This window comes from Schistocerca gregaria, chromosome 3, assembly GCF_023897955.1.
Source record: "Schistocerca gregaria isolate iqSchGreg1 chromosome 3, iqSchGreg1.2, whole genome shotgun sequence".
NCBI classification, from domain to species: Eukaryota; Metazoa; Arthropoda; class Insecta; order Orthoptera; family Acrididae; genus Schistocerca; species Schistocerca gregaria.
Genome location: NC_064922.1, coordinates 249211821 through 249239128, shown reverse-complemented (window position 1 = coordinate 249239128; position 27308 = coordinate 249211821). Strand labels below are relative to the sequence as shown.

Genomic DNA, 27308 nt, shown 5'->3' with positions numbered 1-27308 from the left:
ATGCTATTGTACAACTGTAAGAAGGTGTCATAGTGTGTTCCTTTAAGAATCAATTACACAATTACAAAACAGATCGACACAGAGGCCACCTCAAAACTTTGAGCAAGATTGGGTGCACAACAGTAGTTCTGCATGGCCTTATATACACTTTGCTGCAATGAAGTGATAATTAAAAACAGAAAATTAGAGAAATACAATGAATTTTGACAGATGTCAGAACAGTGAATGACACTGCATTAATCGTAAAATAAAAGGACATTACATAGTACATGAATTTCATTACATTCACAATGAAAAGACTCAGACATGTAAATGTAAAAACACATATTACATTTTAGTTGATATTTCATTAAATATCAAATATAATATCGCTAGTTTGTTTCCTAGCTTTAATAAAAATTTACTACATTTCAGTAATAACAGTCTTTTGAAAATGAGCCTTATAGACAGGATAATGCTTTGTAATTACATAATAAGACTCACATTTTAACTTGATTCTGTTCTTTACTTTCAAATAATATCATATTTAAAACATGTGTCATAGACAATGATCACAGCTGTATTTTAGTGATTTTAAGAAAAGACTATGGTTTCAATTACAATGTCTACTTGAGGCATCAAGAATACATAGTACAGGTTTATTCAATCATAATAGTTCCCAAAGTATAGAATTACTCATGTTGCCCATATCTGGTTATGCTTAGGATTGCTGTTGACATGTTATTAGCTGTTCTATTATTTAATGTGAGAGGGAATCTGTTCGTAACAAATTTTAAAGAAGTGGAAAGGGAGTATCTGTTATCTTTCACAGCCAATAGCATAGAACTTGACACTATGATAAACAGAGTTGTTATAGGTTTCAAACATTATAATTACAGTATATTTGGTATCTCTGTTGTTAGTCAATTGTTTGTAAATGAAAAGCTCTGATTGCAGTTAAACAAATTGGCAATATATGCTCCTACCAATGGATGGAAGCAATATTAATGAGTACTTTGAAATGAAGTTGTAGAAAAATGTGTCAAAGAGGTCAACAGGTGAAGTTATTTACATATGTCTAACCTAATGATGTAATGGTTAATCATGCAATCCAAATGAGCTTCAAAATCATATGAAAAATGAGCTGTTACATTTCAGTGCACCACCCACCCCCCATACAAAAAGTATTTACAGCCCCAAATGGACAAAACTTTTGCAGGCAATCCACAAAGGACTGAAACTTTTGTGATGCTGAGGATTTTGGTAGAAAATTTAACAACAGTGCTCCAGGATTGTATGGGCTTTGGATTTGGAATGTTGGTAGGGAGTTTTGGGGATGTGACAAATTGAAGCTAGGTAACATCTAAGTGCTATGATGGATTGACGAGACAGAGTACTGTGAGTAGGTTAGGCATTTGATAGTAGTGCCCCAGGGTGGCAGTAGGGTGTCAGCAGGTTGGATAACTTATGGAACTGGTGCCTGGAATGCTCTTCCAAGTGCCAGAGAGCAAGGAATTGAATTTCAGAAATGTGATGTATGTAATAGAGATTGCACAGCAGTGATATCTTGCAGAGGGAGGAGAGTTGGTTCTGGGACACCTGTGCCATGGCAATATATTTTTGCAGTACCAAGTTTGTGAGGGACAGTGACTGGTGGAATCTTAAAAGGTGGGGATCATTGTGAAAGATGGGGTGGGATCCAGGAAAAGGAATTTTTGTGGTTAGGCCATTGGAGGGGATTTAAGGAACAGGGTGTGGAACTGGGTTTTAACCAAGGAAAGAGATACTTTTCTGAAATAGTGCAGAAGAATAGATCAGGGGTCCATTGTGACAGAGATGGCTTTGGGCAAATGGGAAATGAAGTAGGAAGTGGGTAAATGAGGGCTTTGAGTGGTTGAGGAGACCTGGATAACAGAAAAATACGCATAAAAATACTTATAGGCAAGCAAAGATATGTACAGATAGACAAAAACACGAACAAATATGCAAATATACGTAGCTTGTGTCTGTGTATGTGCGGATGGATATGTGTGTGTGTGTGCGAGTGTACACCTGTCCTTTTTTTCCCCTAAGGGAAGTCTTTCCGCTCCCGGGATTGGAATGACTCCTTACCCTCTCCCTTAAAACCCACATCCTTTCATTTTTCCCTCTCCTTCCCTCTTTCCTGACGAAGCAACTGCCAGTTGCGAAAGCTTGTAATTCTGTGTGTGTGTTTGTGTGTTTTGTTCATGTGCCTGTCTGCCGGCGCTTTCCCGCTTGGTAAGTCTTGGAATCTTTGTTTTTAATATAAAAATATGCACAGATACATAAAAAGTGAGAAGAACGGAATGGATGAGGTATGGGACTTCATGTGGCAAAGAAAGCTGAGGAAAATAAAACATAAAATACACAACCCTGAATACCCCATTGTAGCTGGTTATTGTGCTCCCAAGGAAAAGATTTTGGTTCACATTGACTACCACTCCTAATCAATTGTCCATAATCTAGCCTCCCACGTCAAAGATACTAACCACATCCTTCACCATCTCTCCACCATCCCCACCTCTTTACCTCCTGGTTCCCTACTGGCTAATGTTGATGTCACTTCCCTATACACCAACATCCCTCATTCCCATGGTCTTGCTGCAATTGAACACTACCTCTCCCGACATCCTTCAGACTCAAAACACATTACCTCTTTCCTCATTCTCAACACAAAACTACTTCCTCTTTGAAGGGAAGGTATACAAACAAATCTGCGGCACAGCATGGCTCCTGCATGGCACCCTTCTATGCCAACCTGTTTATGTGCCATCTAGAGGAAACATTCCTTGCATCCCAGAACCACAAACCTCTTATGTGGTTCAGATTCATTATGATCTGGACTCTTGGCCAAGGCATCCTAACGTCATTCTTCCGCAACCTCAACACCTTCTCTCCCATCCACTTCACCTGATTCTCCACAAGCACAAGCACCAAGCATATCACCTTCCTAGATGTTGATCTCCTCCTCTCTGATGGCTCCATCCACACCTCTGTTCACATTAAACCCACAAACCACCAACAGTACCTACATTTTAACAGCTGCCATCCCCTTTCACATCAAAGACCCTCCCATAAATCCTTGCCCCCCATTGGTGGTTTTGTGTTGTCATTGCCACTGTAGAGTCTTGTGCCATGGGAAACTGGGAGAGGACGTTGTTTGGTGGCTGGTATACTCTTTATACAATACATCTGCTCTGTATTAACAGAGCTCTTCCATAATAGTCCACATTAGGCTCACTGCTGGTGAAGTACAAGTCCCGCTATATATGCAACTCTGGTCACTAGGTACTGACTGACTCTGAGCTAGAGACTGTGACTCACACTGGGCCTGTAATTGATGACTGTCTGGACCTCTGGTCCACGGTGGTAATCTAAATACTGGCAGTCAAGAGAGCATTGACAGTGCATTTCTTCTGAGTTTTTCTTTGTCCTCTCTCCTGATAGGTTTGCTTGCTCCAGCACTTACTATCAATCTTCTCATTGCTTCTTGGATGCTGAAAGTCTCAAAAAGGCCTTCACAGACAGTCACTTCTCATCACACATAGTCCACAAACAGGTGTCCTGTGCCATTTCCCCACATACCCTCAATCCTCACAACACCCCATGAACCAGCTAAAAATCAGAGGTTGCCCCTTAGTCTGCAAGATCTGGGTGGTTGCAGAGAGGGTGCTTACAGGTAGTTGGGAGCTCCAACTTCAGGCACATAATGGGGCCACTTAGGGATATGGCTGCAAGGGAGGGGAAGAAAACCAATGTGTACTCTGTGTGCATACTGGGAGGAGTCATTCCAGAAATGGAAAGGGTACTTCTGGATGCCATGAAGGGTACAAGGTGTGCCCATCTGCAGGTGTTCTCTTATGTGGCACCAATGACGTGTGTTGCTATGGATTGGAGGAAATCCTCTCTGGCTTCCGGTGGCTGTCTGATTTGGTGAAGACTGCCAGTCTCACTAGCGGGATGAAAGCAGAGCTCACCATCTGCAGCATTGTAGACAGGACTGACTGTGCACCTTTGGTACAAAGCCGAGTGGAGGGTCTGAATCAGAGGCTGAGATGGTTCTGCAACCATGTGGGCTGTAGATTCTTCAGCTTGTGCCATAGGGTTGTGGGGTTTCAAGTTCTGCAGGATAGGTCAGGAGTCCACTACACACAGCAGGCGGCTACACGGGTAGCAGCGGTTGTGTGGCATGGACTGGGCAGTTTTTTTAGGTTAGATGGCCTTGGGCAAGTACATAAAGGGCAACAGCCTCAAAGGGTGTGGGGCAAAATCAGGACATGTGGGGACCAAGCAGCAGTTGGTATTGTAATTGTAAACTGATGAAGCTGCAGTGGTAAAATACCAGAACTTCAAGTGCTGATAGAAAGCACCAAAGCTGAAATTGTTATAGGTATGGAAAGCAGGCTGAAGCCAGAGACAAATTCTGTCGAAACTTTTACAAAGGCATAGGCGGTGTTTAGAAAGGATAGATTGCATGCAACCAGTGGTGGCGTGTTTGTCACTGTTAGTAGTAGTTTATCCTCTAGTGAAGTAGAAGTGGATAGTTCCTGTGAATTATTATGGATGGAGGCTATACTCAACAACTTAGCTAGGTTAATAATTGGCACCTTTCACTGACCTCCTGACTCAGCAGCATTAGTGGCAGAACAACTGATAGAAAATCTGGAATACATTTCACATAAATTTTCTCAGCATATTATAGTCTTAGGTGGAGATTTCAATTTACCTGATATAGACTGGGACACTCAGATGTTTAGGACGGGTGGTAGGGACAGAGCATCAAGTGACATTATACTGACTGTACTATCCGAAAATTACTGGAATTAAACAGAGAACCGACTCAAGGAGATAACATCTTGGACCTACATATAAGAAACAGACCCGAACTTTTCGACTCTGTAAGTGCATAACAGGGAATCAGTGATCATAAGGCCATTGTAACATCCCTGAATATGGAAGTAAACAGGAATATTAGAAAAGGGAGGAAGGTTTATCTGTTTAGCAAGAGTAACAGGAGGCAGATTTCAGACTACCTAACAGATCAAAACAAAAATTTCTCTTCTGACACTAACAATGTTGAGTGTTTATGGAAAAAGTTCAAGGGAATCATAAAATGCGTTTTTGACAGGTATGTGCCGAGTAAAACTGCGAGGGATGGGAAAAACCCGCTGTGGTTCAACAACAAAGTTAGGAAACTACTGCAAAAGCGAGAGAGCTTCACTGCTAATTTAACACAGCCAAAATCTCTCAGACAAACAGAAGCTAAACGATGTCAAAGTTAGTGTAAGGAGGGCAATGCATGAAGTGTTCAGTGAATTCAAAAGTAAAATTTTATGTACCAACTTGACAGAAAATCCTAGGTAGTTCTGGTCTTATTTTAAATCAGTAAGTGGATTGAAACAGCATTTCCAGACACTCTGGGATGATAATGGCATTGAAACAGAGGATGACACGCATAAAGCTGAAATACTAAACACCTTTTTCCAAAGCTGTTTGACAGAGGAAGACTGCACTGCAGTTACTTCTCAACAAAGGAGGTGGCTTACAAAACACTGATTCGACCTATACTTGAGTATTGCTCATCAGTGTGGACTCCATACCAGGTCGAGTTGACAGGAGAGATAGAGAAGATCCAACAAAGAGGGGCACGTTTCGTCACAGGGTTATTTGGTAAGCATGATAGCGTTATGGAGATGTTTAGCAAATTCAAGTGGCAGACTCTGCAAGAGAGGCGCTCTGCATTGTGGTGTAACTTGCTGTCCAGGTTTCGAGAGGGTGCATTTCTGGATGAGGTATCGAATATATTGCTTCTCCCTACTTATACCTCCCTAGGAGATCACGAATGTAAAATTAGAGAGATTTGAGTGCACTTGGAGGTTTTCTGGCAGTCATTCTTCCCTCAAACCGTACGTGACTGGAACAGGAAAGGGAGATAATCACAGTAGCATGTAAGGTGCCATCCGCCACACACCGTTGGGTGGCTTGTGGAGTATAAATGCAGATGTAGATGTAAATGTAGATGTAGATGTAGATGTAGATCAGTGTCCCCTATGTCATCCAACAAAGCCCCAGTGTGCAAGTGAATCATGTTGTGCATCAGAACTTTTATTATTTATCATGATATCCTGAAATGAGCTACATACTACCCAAGTTCCTTCCCATCTCTCCTAAAGCAGTGTTCCATCACCAATCCAACCTTCACAACATTCTAGACCATCCCTAAGCCACTCCTAACACCAACCCCTTGGACCCAAGTGCAAGACCTGTCCAATCCAACCACCAAGCACTTCCTATTGGAGTCATGGTCACAGCAAAATAGGGGAGAGTGTGTCACTGACACGATACAGAATTTGGGATGAACATCATTAAAACAAAGACATTTTCTGCTGTGCACAATCTTCTCACAAAATTTCAGTCACCAACTTTCTCTTCCAAATGCAAAAATATTTTGTTGACACCAGCCTACGAAGCGATAAATGATCATCATAACAAAATAAGGGAAATCAGAGCTCACATGGAAAGATATAGATCCTTGTTTTTCCCACATGCTGTTTGAGATTGGAATAATAGAGAATTATTGTGAAGGTGGTTCAACGACCCATCTACCAGGCACTTAAGTGTGATTTCCAGAGTATGCATGTAGATGTAGATGTATCTTACTTCATCAAAAGGCTGGGCCACCTGTGAAACCAGCCATGTTGTGTATCAGACCTGCTGCAACCTTTGCACAGCTTTTTATGTTGGTACAACTACCAACCAGCTGTCCAATAGAATGAATGGTCTAGCCAAATTGTGGCCAAAAGCAAGGTGGCCCAACCTGTAACTCAACATGCTTCTGAACATGGTATGCTTGATTCCAATGGTTGCTTTGCAACCCAAGCCATCTGGATCCTCCACTGCTCCACCTGCTTTTCTGAACTGTGCAGATGGAAGTTATCTCTACAACAAATTATCTGCTCCCAAAATTACCCCTGCCTCAGCCTACAGTAACCTACTGCCTTCACATCCTACATCCAACAAATTCCACCCCCTCAACCTATCACAACCTCCCCTTTCACATTCTCTTTTTGTGTGCCACCCACTGCCAGTGTTCTTGTCTTTCCTTTCCCCTTCCCTGCTACCTCCCTTTTCTCTCCCCCTTTTCCACTCCTTTCCTTTTCCATTCCTCTCCTTTTCTGCTCCTCTCCTTCTCTACACCTTTTCTGCTCTCCTCCTTTTCCTCTCCTCTCCTTTTCTGCACTCCTCATTTTCCTCTCTTCTCCTTTTCTTCTGATTTTTTGCTCTCTTCTGCCCCTCATCCCCCCACCCCCATCCCCCCAGCCCCACCCACCAACTCCTGATGCTGCACCTGTCAGCCTCTAGTCCCTGCATGCCATGCCAGACAGCACTCTTCTCTTCCCCAACCCATAAGCCACTACTTGCCCTCCCCCTTCTTTCAGACTGTACATCATTATAAACAACTGCACTATGTGCAAAAAGTCTTATGTTATTATAAATATCATACACAAGGTCATTAATATCCCAATGAACTCCCCTGGGGCACTCCTGAAGTTAGTCCTCCCTACCAAAAAATCCTCAATTCAGTAACTGATATCACTTGATACCTCATATGATTGAACTTTTGACAATAAGCTTAGGTTTGGTACTGAGTCAGTTGCTTTTTTGAAATAAAGAAATACTGCGCCTGACTACCTTGCTCCAAAGCTTTCACTATGTCATGCGAGAAAAGTGTAAGTTGGGTTTCATCTGATGGATGTTTTCAGACTCATGGTGGTTGGCACTGATGAGATCATTCTGTTCAAGAATACCTTATTATGTTTGAGTCCAGAATATATTCTAAGATTCTACAACAAACTGATGTCAAGGATATTGGACTGTAGTTTTGTATAACACTTCTACTACCCTTCTTGCAGACAGGTCTGACCTGTGCTTTCTTCCAACTACTGGGCATGGTTTCCTGTTCAAAGGATCTACAATAGATAATAGAAGAGGGACTAACTCAGCTGTAAATTCAGTACAGATATGGCAGGGATTTCTTCGGGCCCTTGAGCTTTGCTTAGTTTTAGAGATTTCAGTTGTTTTTCAACATCATTGATACTAATTCTGATTTTGTCCATCTTTTCAGTGTACAAGGATTAATTTGGAGCAATTTTCCTGGGTTTTTCTTTGTGAAGGAACATTTGGAAATGGAGTTTAGCATTTCAGCTTTTGCTTTGCTACCCTCAATTTCAGTTCCTGTTTCATACGCTAGGGGCTGGACACCAAATTTTGTGCCACTAACAGCCTTTGCATAAAACCAGAATTTCTTTGGATTTTGTGAAAGATCATTTGACAATATTCTGCTACAGTAGTCATTGAAGGTTTCATGCATTGTCACTTGACAGTTAAATGTTTTTCATTCAACATCTCTATCTATACTCCTATGTTCTGTTTTACACCTATTATGCAGTAGTCTCTATTTCTTAGTAGTTTCTTTACAGTAACTGTACACCACAGCTGGTCCTTCCCCTTATGAACTTTTCTACTCGGTACATGTCCTCCAGTGTGTGGTCAACTATTATTTTAAACTTGAGCCATAGTTCCTCTACTTGAGCCATATTTCCTCCTGCCCTGTGCTGAAAGTTTTAAGTTCCTCATTGAGATATGACATTACCAATCTTTTTTCTCATTTACTGAACATATATATCTTCCTGCTTGTTTAAGTTGTCCTTTGTACTTTGACAATCATTGTTGCCACAACTGCATCATTATCACTGATACCAGTTTTGATGTGGACATCCTCAAAGAGGTTAGGTCCATGTGTTGCCATTAGATCCAATATATTTCCATCATGAGTAAGGTTCTGAACTATTTGTCCTAGGTAGGTTTCAAAGAAGGCATTTAGTAATGTTTCATAGGTTGTCATATCATTCCCACCACTAGCAAAACTGTAATTTTCCAAGTTGATTTTGGATAATGAAGATCTCCACTGATCATTACAGTATGATCGAAGAACTTATGTACATGTAAACTGAGGTTTTCTCTAATATTTTCAGTGATGTCAGGAGATGAGTCTGGTGGGCAATAGAAGGATCCCAGTTACCATTTTATGCCCTCCCTGATACTGAGTCTTGCCCAAACAGTCTCACAAGCAGCTTCAATTTCTATCTCATTGGCTGTAATCTTCTTGCCTACTGCAAAAAAATACACCACCTCCATTTTGTGTTAGCCTATTCTTTTGATGTACACAGAAATTATCCACAAAAAACTCCCCATGCACAAGGCGTATCTTCTCAACCTTCTCTGCGTTTGTTGGAATGATCCAAGTACGACCTCAGAGCCCAGGTGACAGGCTTTGTTTGTTCCAACATGGGTTGTAATCTGCAGTTACTTGCACTCTATTCCCTCAATAGCTACCAGAATAGCTTCTTCAGCATGTTGAATGAGGCCCCCAGTCATACACAGTGAGTGCACTCTTGTCCATAGCTGCCATTTCTCAAAGGGGTACCATCATTCACCATACATTTGAACTGCTGAGTATTGATACACCCCTCCCCTTTTGTGTTGTCTCCTCTTGACACTGGATAAAACAGTTTCCCCCAAAACAGGTGAAGTGAGTCCCACTGTTTCAGTTTCAGTGAAAGACAGCACCTCAAACAACCTGAGTCTTCCCTGGTTCCCCTACACACAGTATAGGACTCTTAGATCTACCACTGAAATGTCACTCATAGTCAAGTGGGCAAGTAATGACAGATCCTGTACTTTCTGCAGAGGAGACAGGGTCCACAATGGAGAATAGTATTTGAGGTACCTTTGGCACCAGTACCACAGGTACATCACTCACAGGAGCTCTTCCATCATGCTGATTTGCAGCAGTTTCCAATTGTTTGACAGTAGTCCAGGTGATTTCCAGCTGCTTATGAATGTCAGCCAATTCATCCTGTGTTCAAGAACATCATTCATAGTGGGGCTGCATTTTGGCTGGTGCAATATATTACAGAACAGTGAACAAACAACTTCAAACTAAGCCTGCTAAAATGAGCTAAAATGATTACTAATTCCCTATGAGAATCAAAGCAAATGCATGAAACAAAATTTCCATTAAGGCAACAGAAAAACTTGTGGTGAAAATTAATAAAAATAATAATTTCCAAAAAAGTTTTTAGGTTCATTATAGTTGTTAGAAAACTAGAAAATAGGGTCAATTTATGATAAATGTAGATAATATGTTCTCTTCTTTAAGGGATAATGAGATATAATACAATGTGTGAGTTAGAAATCTGCTACTATAACTGAATCACAAACACCAATTTACCACAAATAAGATTATGCACAGGCAAATGCACATTTATTTGTGTTAATATGAAATTAAATTTGGGGTGATTTTTTGGTAGTAACTGTAGAGTGGAAATCAATAATAGGCAAAGTGCCAAAAAACTGTGTCTGATGTATTCAGCTCTTTTTTTAAAATATTTTAATGAAAAAATCTCAACAACATTTTTTTATTACCTACAATAAGAGCCTCACACTTGCTGGAATTTGTAAGTTCTCTTTCTTTTATCAATAAAAATAAATATTTTATTCCAGAAAATGCTAAATATGTTAAATGCTGTACAGGTATCAGCAAAAACAATGTATGTGCCGATGAAAGAAAACTCAAGCATTTATCATTTTTGTTAACAATAAACATTTTACAGATACACTATCCTGAAATTATATTATTTTTAATCCTCCTTTTAATTTTACAGAGGACAAAGCAATTTTAGTTGATTAACTGTCTGAAAAATGTTCTGTTAGCTACATTCAAATACGGCAGAATCTGTGGCAGATCCCTTTTCTTTTCAGCTGATAAGTTGTTTTTACATTGATGTGATGATCGAACAGAGTTCATTATTATGTATTATTTCTTGAAACTCTTGTAGGTGCTCCAGTCTTCAAGTTTGTTAAATATTGTTCTTGTTTTGGTGCAATTTTTTTTTCACTTGAATCCAGCTATATTTGTAAATATTTATTTTCATTGTGTTAATATGTGTACTGGCTGCTTTTTTAAAATGAAAAAATCCTCAGGCTAGAGCATAGTAACCACAAACAGAATGTTACGTGTCGCATTCTTCATAAGTTTTACAAAGTCATCAGGTACTTGACACGCTGACATTCTTTCAGCCCCATATGTTTTTCAATCTGGGAATAATCTCTGTCACACACTGTTGACATTAGAAAGCTTTGTGGCCCTTAAACTGCTTTAGCCTCACCAGTGGGCCAACACATACCACTCATGTTATCTTCCAGGCCTTGTATGAACTATTAGAAATGATCATAGTGCTTAGCCAACTTTTCAGGTTGTTGGCAGTGGCACTTAGCTTGGTTTTTTGGGCCTAACTAAAAAAATGTTTTTGTCATTTAGCCCATTATTGATTTCTACTATACAACTTTGAATCACAAACATTGATTTGCTACAAAATAAGTTATCCAAAAACACTCATACCATTAACTTATGAAAATATTTATCATGTAATTATACAGTGAAATTAGAGAACAGATGTTTTGGATAAGGATAGGCCTATAGTCCTCAAAAATTTTAGAAGCATACAAATAATTTTACTCCTAGAATTGACAGTAACAGTGAGAGTTTAATGTGGCACTTGCAAATGTTTGAAATTTCACAATATATCACAATACAAATAGATTTTGATACAATCAATGACAGATTATGCAAAAGTGACATGAGCAGTAAAATATGAAAAATTCAGAATTTCCAAAATGACACATTAATTTTGCATACATTGTTTCACATGAAGGAAAATTCTGAAGTCGGCTTTTATATATAAATAAATGCGTGAATTGTACAGATTTTTTACTTGGCTGTTTCTTTGTGAACTTCTATTCTGGTGTGCTGAAGAAGAACACTGCAGCATGAGTTTATCTCAATCAAAAGGAAGAAAATGTGCAACACCAACAAAGCACATCTTCTGTCTGTTTGTTTAGTCTTTTTGTAGTATTTCTTCAAGTAGGGTATGGCAATGAAGTCCCATAGTAGATTGTTTGTTGTTTTCAGTTATTCAGGGCTAACCCCATAAGTAGAAGTACAGTGCTGAAGCACTTCACTTGCACAACTGGTGTCTATAGATGGTCAAAGAATGAGCTGAGAAGCTCTGCCCTCTCCAGAACAGAGGCCATGAGCGTGATGTGAATTCTGGCACTTATCAGTCGCACAGAGGTCACCTTGTCCCAGTGTAATGATACTATTTTTGACATCATCTAAATCTTTTATAATATATTTTAGTGCTTGACCTTGCCTCTCCAGCTTTTTATCTAATCAGCCTAATTTTTACCCTTGTTGATCCAACTATTTGTCTAATTTCTCATTCTGTTTTTCAAGTTTTTCCCCAATCTTGCTGTCTAGTTTCTGACTTTCTTTATGCATTATTCTCCCCAGTAAGGTTCACAAGCATTTTTAGAAGAGTGATAATATTGCCAACTATCTCCTGATGACTGAAACCTTGAATCAGTGAATGAATACTGTCTGAATCTGCAACTACTTCTTCCCCTTCAAATTCTATATCACTAACATTATTTTCAACTGTCTCCTCATTACCTTGTATCAGATTTTATATCTCCTCCACTTCCTGATTGTCAACCCTAATTTCATCACACATCATTAAAATATTATACAAAACAAAATCAAAACAAAAACACTCCATAAACACCAAGTTTTTCACACAGCCTACTGAATTAATAACATTGCAGAAAAGATTAAATAACTGCAGGTCATGTACCTCAGTTGTTGTATTGTCCAAGTTGATTATAGCTACTGGTACTCACAATTCTACAGTCTGATTTCCTCAATCTCATACTTTTTTGGATCCAGAATGTTTCAGTGTACAGAACAAAATTTCACTGTCCAAATAAAATCATCTGTCAGTCTTGATATTATGGTATACCTGAAACTCACAAGCTGACTTTAACACTCTGACCTGAATTAAATCACTGTTGCAGCTCATTTCAGTGCACTGCAGTGTAATCACCTTGCTGGGGATAAATGATGTTGACAGAAAATAGTTCAAAGGGTAAATATCTTAAGAAATATTAATTTTGTCAACACTAGTTGAAATTAATGTTCTTGAAATTTGGTAGGTGTAACTCACTTCATTAAAAATGACAGTTATTGCCCAGAACTTATAGACATTTCATCATTTCACTGCAGTTGATGTTTTCTGTGAAAATGGACCAGAGAGCAGCAAGGTTCTCAAAGGATGTGAAAAGTCAGTTATTGCTTCAGGTGTATAATTTATTATGCCACATAGTGCTGCTCAAGATCTTCCATCATACTGGGCCTCCCACACAATTTCCTGTGGGTCTTTTATATTCTTCCTGACAACTGATATATTGTTGCATGAAGTAAATTTGCTAGTTACAGAAGTAGTTGATAATTACAAAAAATGTTATCATCCACTGTTTACAACTGAAATGCATGGAAAAGTAAGTGAAATGATAGAAATAAATGATTCTAATTACACTTTTATTAATTACACTGAAACTATGTTATCCCAAGCATTTGTATCATGTTTCCTGTTTCAATTATGAGTACATTATTTTTTAGTGTGAGTAGAATTTCAATATATAATATGGCAGCCAGAATAAACACTTTGTTTACATTGTTAATCTGGTTTTGTTTTATGAATTACAGAAATGAGGAGGTATTTTGATGTTGTTATGCTAGTCGATAGTTTTTTTAAGCTAACATTATGATAAACAGAGTTGTTACAAGTTTCAAACATTGTAATTACAGTATATTTGGTATGTCTTTTATTAGTCGATTGCATGTGCATGTAAGGCTCTAATTGCAATTAAATAAATTGAATACATATTCCTACCAAAAGATGGAAGTATTGTTAGTGAGTAATTTGACATGAAGTTTTTGAAAATTGCATTACAGAGCTCAAAACAAATTGAATACATGTTTCTACCAATAGATGGAAGTATTATTAGTGAGTACTTTGACATTAAGTTTTTGAAAATTACATTACAGAGCTCAAAAGACAAAATGTTTATGCTTCCTACCTAATGATATAACATTTAGTCATGCAATCCCAGTTAACTTCAAAATCATATGAAAATGAGCTGTTGCATTTAAGTGGGAATACCCTGAATGAAAACTTTGTGTAAAGTGCCTTGGAGCTTGACTGGATAGCTTGCAGAATGAAATCAGTACATTGACATCTAATCAAGAAGATCAGTTCAGCATATTTATCATGCAGTATCCCACATGGTATTGGTTGTGAAGCAGCCATTGAAGTCAACTACTTTGTGCTCAGCTATAGTTTCTCCCAGTAGTTGGAGCAAAGTTGACCAAACAGTGTCAGAACACTTAGTGGCTACAACACTATCTTTGGATTATGTATATGGGAACTGTCCTTACAACTTATCCTTTGAGCCTGAAATCCTCCTTTCCTCAGTATTCATTATATCCTGTCCCAAATCCACTCCTGCATCCATCCCCGTACCTACCTTTTCACTCATTCACACACTCCTCTCCACGTTCTCCCCATTTCTCTGTCCCATCACCCTTTCTCAAGCCACTGCTCCACTACTATTCCCATCACCCCCACCCAAGCCACTGCTCCACTACTATCATATCCCCTTAGTACTGAGAGTCCCAGCCATCAGCTTTACCTATTCCCTTCACCCCTTCTTCCCACTCCCTACTTCCTTTCTTTTCTAACTAACTCCTCTTGACACAGCTCCTCACCACAGTCGAGGTGTGGTGTCTGTATAATGCAACAAGCTGGGGCAGTGTGATTTTGTGTGTGTGTGTGTGTGTGTGTGTGTGTGTGTGTGTGTGTGTGTGTGTGTGAGAGAGAGAGAGAGAGAGAGAGAGAGAGAGAGAGAGAGAGAGATAGAGAGAGAGAGAGAGAGAGAGAGAGAAAGTTAACTCTAAAGAATACCATTCAAAAGCTTAGGAATGTTTTCAGTTTTGCTAATGTGCCTGTCGACAGCTCAAATACACAGTAAATTATTACCTTTACTCTTTTCAGTAGACCTGTAGAAAATTTGTAATCTCCTTATTTGAATGAAAGCATATGTTCAAGTTGTTGTCAAACACATATCCAAGCATAGTTCTGTTTCATTTCTTGCAGTGCTGATTAGGATGTCGTTAATTGTACAGCAACAATGTGTAGTGTAACACTCAAAATATTTTGGTAACTATTATTTTGAATTGTGAATTTTCAACATAAGAACAATTAAGCAAAAAACTGGCGAAGAAAGATAAAGTAAGAATAAAAAATTATAAGCTGATAAGAAGACTGTATCCCACAATCATTAACAAAAGCCCAAAAATTAGAAGAAGCAGTATAAACAGGATAAGATTAAAATGCTACACATGACTATTGCTGAAGCACTGCAGCAAGACGCAGGGTGTTGAGTTACAAATAGTCTGGGCTCTGCCAGCAGGAAGATAATAAACTGCCCAAAGCAACCATCAGACTTTTAAATGAATTACAACTGTCTGCTGGATACCGATATTTTGCAAAACAATTTCTTTTACGATTATAAAGAGAGGTAGATAGTCATAACTTAGTTTTCTCCTATTTTAATTATTACTGTTCATTAAATAATTAAGAATATCACATGGTTGTATCAGACATGTATATTGTTCAGGTTATTCTGTGGAACATTTATCTCTTTTCTTGTTAACATGCAACTTTTATAAAGTTGTGATATTTGTTTACAACCTTGATACACTTTTCAAAACAGAAGATTTTATCTTCTTTCACACTTATATGTTTGTATGACCTCTGTATTAAAGTTCGGCTCCAGCTCACTATCTCTCACAATACATAAATTATGAACTCAGTAGTTGTTTATTAGCATAATTATGTGTTTGTACCTCATGTGTATCTTGGTTTCAGTCCAGGCACATATAATCCACAAAATAAAAAAAGTCAAATGGCTTTTCTTCATAGTTTTGGAGGAAAGAAGAGAATCCTTCCTCATGTGGATGTAAGATGTGTGTACACCAAAGATGAGTGTTCATTCTGCCACCGACATCCTTGTGGAGATTATTGGCACTTCAAGTACTCAGAATTCATGTGTCAACAATGTATGCAAAAAGTCAAAAAGGGAATAGCTCATCTCATTCCCTTAGGGAAAGTGGACCAGTTCAGAGTAAGTTATAAATTTCAGTGAAACTTTCCTGTGATAGAGAATGTGAAACCAAGTGAAAGTGAGAGAATTTGTTTGTAATTTTGAGTGGCTTTATGTTTTATGTATTTTCAGCTTTACCTATTTAACCATATCCATTTCAATCTTTTTTACCAAGGGCACTAACATACTCACTGTTTAGGACCTTAATATCAGAAATCCACATAGTTGTAAAGCTGTCCAGGTGTAAAAAGAGTTATTGAAATCAATATCCCTTGGAAATAAAATGTTTTAAAAGATCTTGTGATGTCCAAGAAAGGTGTAACAGGGTCATAGATACCCCATCTTTCACTTAAGATTACAGGTGGCACAGAAAGTGAAGAAAGTGTTTAAAAAGTATTATTCGGAGTAATGCAAGCAGGCCATATATGCATTTATGTACATTTTCTGTATGCACATTTGTCTATTCCTGTCAATCAATTATTACTTTGACACAGATTGTCCCATGTAATGGTGTTATTAAGTGATTTATAAAAGGGAAAAACCTCTACTTAACTTGTCTTGGGGTAAGTGGAATTATGTTAGAAATGGAATAACTTATGTTCTAGCTAAATATTTCTTCCAATGGAGCGATGAATGTGGAGATAATGCAGAAGAACAGTTTAATTAAGATGTGTTCTGATGCAAAGGAATTGTCCTATGTCATATTGTGGTACAAAGACTCATGGAAAAACTTTTTGATACAGACAGTATTTTTTTTTTGTTTTGTTTCCAATACTATCCATTTTTATGAAAATTTTCTGATGAATAGGTAGCATAACATTGTAGGTAATCCATCTGTCTTATCCGATGACCTCTCCAGTTTGACAGAGAATCAACCCTACCTGTACGTAGACTACTTTTATGGTGGGGTTGCCACTCCCAAAGGCATTTTAAGTTACTGCCAGTGCCCACTCCCTCCCTCTTCCCCCCCCCTCCCCCCCTCTGGGGGAGGTGGAGAGGTATTTATATACCCCTTCTATCTATGTCTAGTGTATATCGGGTAGTCAAATGTCTCACCGTTTTTCAAAATGTCGGTGCACTGCATGACTGAGGTGGACTTGGGAAACAGCCCAGTATTTAACTAATAGAATTTGGAGAACTGCCTAAAAACCACATGCAGACTGGCCAAAACACACACACACACACACACACACACACACACACACACACACAAACACACTGCTTTAATTGGCTAGGCTATCCAGGCAGGTTAATTGTATATCACATTCCAAAAATAAAATAGCACTCATTATGTACTCTATGTACAAGGAGGAATGGTTAGTATTCAGGAATGTGACAGGAATGATCATCTGAAGCAAAAGAGTACAGCAAACATGGGCTCTAAAATGCATACCTTGAGAGCTAGGACCACCTTCTTTATCTTACACGCTGTGTAATAAATCTCTTCTGCTGCAAGCTCTTTGCTTTCCATGTTTTGTGGACTGTTAGCATGGACCAAAATAGTAAAAAATGTTCAGTAAATGTGAGCTATGAGCACTTGTTTATCTTTTCTACTGTGAAACACATATCTCCTATTGAACATAGCTCTTAAGGTGTGCATTTTAGACCCTACGCTAACTACAATTTTTACTTTGAATTGTTGGCAACTGAGGTGTGGTTACAATTGAGTAGATATAGGGGTGAAGCTTGTACCTTGAGCCAGGATGTACCTTGAGCCAATCTTATCTGTCTGGTCTTTACTCTCTCATTTCATTCTTTTTCACACCAAAGGTTGCCTACACTGATAAGAGTATAGCCAGTAGTTGTTACAGGAGCAAGGACCAACAGTTTCAGTTTCCTACAAAAATCATCATTTTTTTCTGTTCTTAATTCAATGTTAGTACAGCTATGTATGTAGCAATAAATGGAAAGTTAAATGGTTGGTATTTATGACAGACATATATTGTGACAACTGTGCTGTGATAGTCCAGCCATGTTGTTACTGTAGGTTATGTATTTATTTAATCGTATGGTGATTTTATACAATATACAGTTGATACAAGGCAAGTGATTTTATACAATATACATATGATATAATACAAGATTAAACCTTAAAGTCCATGTTTTTCAACCAATTAATTAAGCTGGGTGTGAGAATGAACAAGTCATTGGGAATTCCAGGGCATGAGTGAAGTAGACAGCATTGGATTAAATCTTCAACTTTCTGCTCTTCTTTATTACATTCACACATTGGTGAACTGATCCAGCCCCATTTGTACCTGAAGTATCTACAACAACCATGTCCAGTCCTTAACCTGTTGAGGCTGCACCAGAGGTTCCTCGGTAGGTCAAAACCTTTTGGCTTTTTTGTGGGATCAAGGTAATGGGCTCTTGTTCCCAATGTTTTTGTTGTCCATTCATGCTTCAAGTTTTCATTTAGATCAAAACCATCTGCAATGAGTTGTCCTGCAGTAACACTTGCTGGTCTTCTTGATCGCAATATTTGCTGTGGCATATGGCAGAATTCCTGGTGCAATGGTAGAGGGGGTGATGCAGAGATTTTCTTGGCCTCCTTCAGTAGAGCTTGTTTCCGCCTTAAGTAAGGTGGAGGGATGTGACTCAGTACAGGTAACCAGTGGCAAGGGGTCGATTTGATGGAACCAGTAATACAGCGCATTGTGTCGTTAAGTTCTGTGTCTACCTTCTTCACATGTACACTTTCCAACCAGACAGGTGCACAGTACTCAGCAGCAGAGTACCCAAGACTGATGCCAGTTAAATGCAGACAGGCAGCAGAGGTTCCCCAGGTTCTACCACTGAGCTTATGTAGTATGTTGTTCCTTGCAGCAACTTTATGAAAAAGCTTGGTGATGTGCTCTTTGTAGCTCAGGGTTCTAACTAGAGTGATTCTGAGATATTTTGGGAAAGGATTGTACCTCAACATTTGTCCATTGAGCAGAACTCTTGGCTTGTAGTTCGCAGCACGATTCACTACATGGAAACAAGAGACTTCAGTTTTTGATGTGCTTGGGATCAATCTCCAAGTTTTAAAGAAAGTTGACATCTTCTCCAGATCCTCGGTAAGAATTCATCCGCCATCTTTGAAATTACTGCCCTGTGCTACCAGTGCGATGTCATCAGCATAGATGAATTTAGTTGATATTGTAGTTGGTAAATCATTAATGTATAAATTGAATAGTGATGGGACTAAAACAGATCCCTGTGGTAGTCCATTATTTAGTTACCATTTGGGGCTTTTATAGCTGCCTAGAAACAATTCAAATTGCCTTTCACTAAGTGTGCTGGAAATAGATCCACAATTTCATTACTTGGTACAACTTGCAGTAGCTTGTATATCAGGCCCTGTCACCAGACGGTGTCATACACGGCTGTAAGGTCGATGAAGACAGCTGTTGATTTCAGATGGCCTTGAAAACCTGCTTCAATATGGGTAGTTAGGGCAAGAACTTGATCGGTGCAGCTGCATCCTTGTCTGAAGCCAGCTTGTTCAGGAAGGGTAGCAGTGCTATTCTGGTTAGGACGACTCATTCCAAAAGTTTGAATGTTCAACTGAGCAGTGCTATAGGGCGGTAGCTTTTACGGCTGTCTTCAGGCTTGCCAGATTTGAGAGTGGCTATAACTTTCGACATTTTGAATTGTCTGGGAAGTTTGTTCTCTTTGAGTATGCAAGTAAAGAGCGAAGTGAGCCATCGTATGCAGTGTGGGTCCATGTTTGTTGTTGTTGTCTTCAGTCCTGAGACTGGTTTGATGCAGCTCTCCATGCTACTCTATCCTGTGCAAGCTGCTTCATCTCCCAGTACCTACTGCAACCTACATCCTTCTGAATCTGCTTAGTGTACTCATCTCTCGGTCTCCCTCTACGATTTTTACCCTCCACGCTGCCCTCCAATGCTAAATTTGTGATCCCTTGATGCCTCAAAACATGTCCTACCAACCGATCCCTTCTTCTAGTCAAGTTGTGCCACAAACTTCTCTTCTCCCCAATCCTATTCAATACCTCCTCATTAGTTACGTGATCTATCCACCTTATCTTCAGTATTCTTCTGTAGCACCACATTTCGAAAGCTTCTATTCTCTTCTTGTCCAAATTAGTTATCGTCCATGTTTCACTTCCATACATGGCTACACTCCAAACAAATACTTTCAGAAACGACTTCCTGATACATAAATCTATATTCGATGTTAACAAATTTCTCTTCTTCAGAAATGCTTTCCTTGCCATTGCCAGTCTACATTTTATATCCTCTCTACTTCGACCATCATCAGTTATTTTACTTCCTAAATAGCAAAACTCCTTTACTACTTTAAGTGTCTCATTTCCTAATCTGATTCCCTCAGCATCACCCGATTTAATTTGACTACATTCCATTATCCTCGTTTTGCTTTTGTTAATGTTCATCTTATATCCTCCTTTCAAGACACTGTCCATTCCGTTCAACTGCTCTTCCAAGTCCTTTGCCGTCTCTGACAGAATTACAATGTCATCGGCGAACCTCAAAGTTTTTACTTCGTCTCCATGAATTTTAATACCTACTCCAAATTTTTGTTTTGTTTCCTTTACTGCTTGCTCAATATACAGATTGAATAACATCGGGGAGAGGCTACAACCCTGTCTCACTCCTTTCCCAACCACTGCTTCCCTTTCATGCCCCTCGACTCTTATGACTGCCATCTGGTTTCTGTACAAATTATAAATAGCCTTTCGCTCCCTGTATTTTACCCCTGCCACCTTTAGAATTTGAAAAAGAGTATTCCAGTCAACATTGTCAAAAGCTTTCTCTAAGTCTACAAATGCTAGAAACGTAGGTTTGCCTTTTCTTAATCTTTCTTCTAAGATAAGTCGTAAGGTCAGTATTGCCTCACGTGTTCCAACATTTCGACGGAATCCAAACTGATCCTCCCCGAGGTCTGCATCTACCAGTTTTTCCATTCGTCTGTAAAGAATTCGCGTTAGTATTTTGCAGCCGTGGCTTATTAAACTGATAGTTCGGTAATTTTCACATCTGTCAGCACCTGCTTTCTTTGGGATTGGAATTATTATATTCTTCTTGAAGTCTGAGGGTATTTCGCCTGTCTCATACATCTTGCTCACCAGATGGTAGAGTTTTGTCATGACTGGCTCTCCCAAGGCCGTTAGTAGTTCTAATGGAATGTTGTCTACTCCCGGGGCCTTGTTTCGACTCAGGTCTTTCAGTGCTCTGTCAAACTCTTCACGCAGTATTGTATCTCCCATTTCATCTTCATCTACAGCCTCTTCTATTTCCATAATATTGTCCTCAAGTACATCGCCCTTGTATAAACCTTCTATATACTCCTTCCACCTTTCTGCCCTCCCTTCTTTGCTTAGAACTGGGATGCCATCTGAGCTCTTGATATTCATACACGTGGTTCTCTTCTCTCCAAAGGTCTCTTTAATTTTCCTGTAGGCAGTATCTATCTTACCCCTAGTGAGATAAGCTTCTACATCCTTACATTTGTCCTCTAGCCATCCCTGTTTAGCCATTTTGCACTTCCTGTCGATCTCATTTTTGAGACGTTTGTATTCCTTTTTGCCTGCTTCATTTACTGCATTTTTATAGTTTTTCCTTTCATCAATTAAATTCAATATTTCTTCTGTTACCCAAGGACTTCTAGCAGCCCTCGTCTTAGTACCTATTTTATCCTCTGCTGCCTTCACTACTACATCCCTCAGAGCTACCCATTCTTCTTCTACTGTATTTCTTTCCCCTATTCCTGTCAATTGTTCCCTTATGCTCTCTCTGAAACTCTGTACAACCTCTGGTTCTTTCAGTTTATCCAGGTCCCATCTCCTTAATTTCCCACATTTTTGCAGTTTCTTCAGTTTTAATCTACAGGTCATAACCAATAGATTGTGGTCAGAGTTCACATCTGCCCCTGGAAATGTCTTACAACTTAAAACCTGGTTCCTAAATCTCTGTCTTACCATTATATAATCTATCTGATACCTTTTAGTATCTCCAGGGTTCTTCCACGTATACAACCTTCTTTCATGATTCTTAAACCAAGTGTTAGCTATGATTAAGTTGTGCTCTGTGCAAAATTCTACTAGGCGGCTTCCTCTTTCATTTCTTAGCCCCAATCCATATTCACCTACTATGTTTCCTTCTCTCCCTTTTCCTACACTTGAATTCCAGTCACCCATTACTATTAAATTTTCGTCTCCCTTCACTATCTGAATAATTTCTTTTATTTCATCGTACATTTCTTCAATTTCTTCATCATCTGCAGAGCTAGTTGGCATATAAACTTGTACTACTGTAGTAGGTGTGGGCTTCGTATCTATCTTGGCCACAATAATGCGTTCACTATGCTGTTTGTAGTAGCTTACCCGCGTTCCTATTTTCCTATTCATTATTAAACCTACTCCTGCATTACCCCTATTTGATTTTGTGTTTATAACCCTGTAGTCACCTGACCAGAAGTCTTGTTCCTCCTGCCACCGAACTTCACTAATTCCCACTATATCTAACTTTAACCTATCCATTTCCCTTTTTAAATTTTCTAACCTACCTGCCCGATTAAGGGATCTGACGTTCCACGCTCCGATCCGTAGAACGCCATTTTTCTTTCTCCTGGTAACGACATCCTCCTGAGTAGTCCCCGCCCGGAGATCCGAATGGGGGACTATTTTACCTCCGGAATATTTTACCCAAGAGGATGCCATCATCATTTAATCATACAGTAAAGCTGCATGTCCTCGGGAAAAATTACGGCTGTAGTTTCCCCTTGCTTTCAGCCGTTCGCAGTACCAGCACAGCAAGGCCGTTTTGGTTAATGCTGCAAGGCCAGATCAGTCAATCATCCATACTGTTGCCCCTGCAACTACTGAAAAGGCTGCTGCCCCTCTTCAGGAACCACACGTTTGTCTGGCCTCTCAACAGATACCCCTCCGTTGTGGTTGCACCTACGGTACGGCCATCTGTATCGCTGAGGCACGCAAGCCTCCCCACCAACGGCAAGGTCCATGGTTCATGGGGGGGTGTGGGTCCATGTTCTTAATAAATTCATTATAGATGTTGTCAGGGCCAGCAGCCTTGCTGACTATCAGTTGCTTGACAGCACTCTCTTCTTACGCTATGGATAAGGGCCTGGAAAGTAGCTCATTTCTTGGGGCATTGCACTTGAGGTTAGAGAGTTTACATTTTACTGCTCTGGTATGATTCTTGTCTCTCTTTGCCCTTGTGAGGTCTGCGATCTGGTTGGTAATGAGGTCGGGACTCAATTTAGGATATGGCTTTTTGAGGTGTTGCTTGCCAGTTAGCCCATTCAAGACTCTCCATGCTTTCCTACTTGACTTGGCAAAGTTCATTTCTTTGAGTGTTGCTTCCCATTTCTCTCGTCTGTTCTTGTTTAAAGAGTGGAGTAGCTGTGAGCCCACTGTTTGATTTCTAGAACTTTGGTATTCTTGATATAAAGCCTCACTTTCTTGGTCCCAGCCAGGAACATATTCCTTTCTGTAACCCCTAGGAATGTTTGATTTAGCAGCTTTGATAACTAGTCTAGCGAATTCATCATAGTTGTTTGCTTTAGCGTGTAAGTTCTTTGCAGCTAAGTTGGAGTCAAGGTCTTTGAGAATCCATGCCAGTTGGCTCATTGAAAATTCCATCTGGGTAGGTGCATTGAGTTTACAAGGAGAATTTTTAAACCAATTTCTGTCATAACAGGATGGTGTTGGCAGTTTGGTTATGTAAACAATTTATGAAAGTGGTAGGAAAATTGCACCTTGTGCCAGTCAGTTGTATTGAACCTTTAGCAAGGCTCAAAGTACAATGCATAATTAGGAAGAATGTGTTGCAATAACAGCAGTATAAATTTTGAGAGATGCCAAGGAGCAAGATGGGTAACAAAAGCTCTGAAAGACGCTGCAGCTGTTGTGGAGGCAGGACTATCAGTGAGAAAAGCAGCAAAAGATTTTTGGTTTCAAGAGCCATTCTGCAGAGATAGTTACAAAACCCTAAGTATGCATCGTACAGAAATTGTGCTGTCCAACACGTATTTAGTCCAGTGCGAGAAAGTGAGTTGGTTGATTACATCATAACTGCCTCCAAAACACACTATGGATTTCCTGAATTGAATTTTAAAAAATTGGCATTCCGCTTTGGTATATTAGAGAACAAAAGCATGCCTCTATCTTGGGACAAAAATGGAGAAGCTGGTAAACAATGGTACATCGACTCCACTAAATGTCATGAACCACTAAGCCTAAGAAAGCCGGAAGCAATGAGCCTAGCTCATTCAACAAGTTTTACTAGGCATAATGTTGCAGTGTTCTTCAACAATTTACAATCAATAATGGGCAAAGTAACATTAACACCAGAAATAACATTTAATGTTGATGAGAGTGGTAACTTCAGAGCACATGTGCCAGGAAGAATAGTAGTAGCAAAAGAATGCAGGCATGTTGGATCTGTGACATCAGCTGATCATGGCAGTACTGTTATAATGATTGCCTGCATTAATGCATTAGGCAACTGTGTGCCACCCAAGTTCATATTTCCAAGTGTCAACTCTAAGAACATATGTTCAAGGGTGCACTAACTGGATCTATAGGATGTTCACATCCAAGTGGCTGGTCCAATATTTTTTAAATTCAGGTATTTGTTTTATCACTGTGTATTTACAGGGACAGTAAAACATGAAGAATAATCATACCACAGCAGCAACTGATAAGCACTCCTGCATGGTGGTAGCAGTCAGTGGTGGCCAGGTTGGTGCTGCTGCAGCACTAGTTATTCTTCATGTTTTCCTGTCTCTATTAATACATAATAATAATACAGATATTGCATTAGTCTAGTTTTGGACTGCTGTATCAATTGGGCATGTAAAACTCCACTTTAGAAATCTTTTCTTTTTATTATTTTTTTTTTATTGGGAAATAAACCAAAGCTTTCCTTTGATACTGGGCATTGCATGAAAGACATAATGATATGTATTTGCTTAATTTGCCTCCAGATACATATTGCAAAAATGAAATTTCAGATATCTATTGAAATGCCTCGGAAGTTGTGTTTGACAATTTTTATGAGAGACATCCTGTACATACGTATATGTACAAATCTTTTTTGAAGACTGCTGTTAGTCTATTTTATTATTTGACCTCTATTCAGAGAATGTCTAAAAATGATGTTGACATACCTACACATTCAACACATTACCAAGTCTGTGGTGACAATTCAGGAAAATAGGACATGAGGAAGAAGTATATTCTCTAAGTGGCAATTAATTATTAAAATAAATTTACATGGTGGAGGTGGAGTGAAAGGGAATACAACTGTTTTGTTTCCATTGAATGAACTTAGTATTTTTTCATCTGAAGTGTGGACTATTGCATCAAAATTTTCCAGACATTACTGTTCCATTGATGGAACAAATCTGCAATTGTATACACTGTCACTCAGTTTACACCTTACCCCCCCTCACAGTCCCAGCAAACACAGCTTCTTTGGCCATCTGCTCCCAACAATTAATCACCTCACTGTCAGAGCAGTTAACTTTCATACTGTGTCACAACCAGCCTTACACTCCTTCATGCTTTAGTAATAGGTATTGAGTCAATGAATGGGAAACGACTGCAGTGCCACCATTCTCAGACTTGTCATACTTACAAAACTATAGTGAGAAGGAAAGAAGCTGATGTAGCAGTAACGTAACAGCTGTATTTTGATTTCTAATGTACATGTCCCTCAGTGTTAGACTCATGTTGACTCTGTTCCTCATCTCTGCTGGCTAGAAACTGTCAAATGATGATGATGATGATGATGATGATGATAACTATAATTATAATTATAATTTGTCTGGTTCAAACAGTCTTCTATTTTGCTCAAGTCAAAGATCTTTTCGCACTTTCTTTACGAAATGTATCTCGTACAATAAATAAACTACATGAATCCAGACTGAATTCTCTCTCTGCAGCAGAGTGTGTGCTGATTTTAAACTTCCTGGCATATAAAACTGTGTGTTGGACTGGGATTTGAACCTGGGACCTTCATCTCTTTCAGGAAAGTCCTCTACCAAATCCAAGCACAACTCACATCCACCCCTTCAGCTTCATTTCCACCAGTACCTCATCTTCTGCCTTTCAGACATCACAGAAACTCTTCTGCAAACCTTGCAGGACTAACACTCCTGGAAGAAAGGGTACTGCAAAGATATGGCTTAGCCAGAGCCTAAGCAATGTTTCCAGAATGAATTCTCATTCTGCAGCAGTGTGTGCACTGATGTGAAACTTCCTGACAGAATACAACTGTGTACCATACTGAAACTCAAACCTAAAATCATTATCCACTTAGCGAGCATAACAGATAATGACTGAAAATAAAGTAGTTTAGTAGCAGTACTGCTTACATCCTTTAATAATTTGTATGAATTGATTTATTTTTTTCAGAGAGTTCGAGATTGTTCTTTCTTCCACAAACATCAAGGGTCAGAAGCTGCAGTCAGACTAATGTCTGCAAATAAAATAAAACAGCTTGAAGTAAAAGAAGCCTACCTGAGTCAATTTTTTAAATAAAGGACATTTAAAATTTAGTTTTTTCCAGTGCTACTGTATCTTTGGAATTACAGAGGGTTAGCCAAATCATTACTTCATTTACAAAAAAGTTCATGTATTGCTTTTTCATTTTAATGTAAATATTATATATCCATTCTCTATAAAGAGCTAATAAAAGCTGAAAACCTAATAAGTTAATATTACATACAGGGTGGATCATAAACGAGGAAAAATTTTCTGTGCATCGTGTCACACATTGAGCTAGAAATAGAAAATTGTTTTACCCTTGTTCCTCTGTTTATAAATGGCAATGCAACTGAATTAAAAAAAAAATCAAGAAACTGTATGTCTGGTTAATTCAGGTGGAAAAGAGTGGCAAGATTACAGAACTTGCCCTTGTTATAAACAGCATTTTTTCTTGCTCCATTGGCCATTCTTTCATTTATAGCTGAAACTTTATATGATTTTGCTCATAGTCTACGGTGCGACGAGTGTTTCCTCTTATCTTCCTAGTGCTGGATGATACAAATCATAACTTTGATATAAATATAATAGAGGGAAACATTCCACTTGGGAAAAATATATCTAAAAACAAAGACGATGTGACTTACCAAATGAAAGCACTGGCAGGTTGATAGACACACAAACAAACACAAACATACACACAAAATTC

At 39.0% G+C, this 27308-nt stretch overlaps 1 protein-coding gene across 9 annotated transcripts in view; it reads left to right on the top strand.

The window, feature by feature from the left end:
• The window catches only part of LOC126354782 (uncharacterized), a 216743-nt gene extending 189766 nt beyond the window's left edge, over positions 1–26977 (top strand). For 7 of the 9 annotated variants that reach the window (XM_050004683.1, XM_050004687.1, XM_050004688.1 and 4 more), the window contains 2 exons: positions 15891–16146; positions 26531–26965. In XM_050004683.1, coding sequence (XP_049860640.1) covers positions 15891–16146; positions 26531–26656 — 382 coding nt within the window. In that variant the 3' untranslated portion in view covers positions 26657–26965. Of the gene's footprint in view, positions 1–15890; positions 16147–26530 lie in introns of all 9 variants that reach the window. The other 2 variants (XM_050004680.1, XM_050004681.1) reach the window with 2 other exon arrangements.
• The last annotated feature ends 331 nt before the right edge of the window (positions 26978–27308 follow it).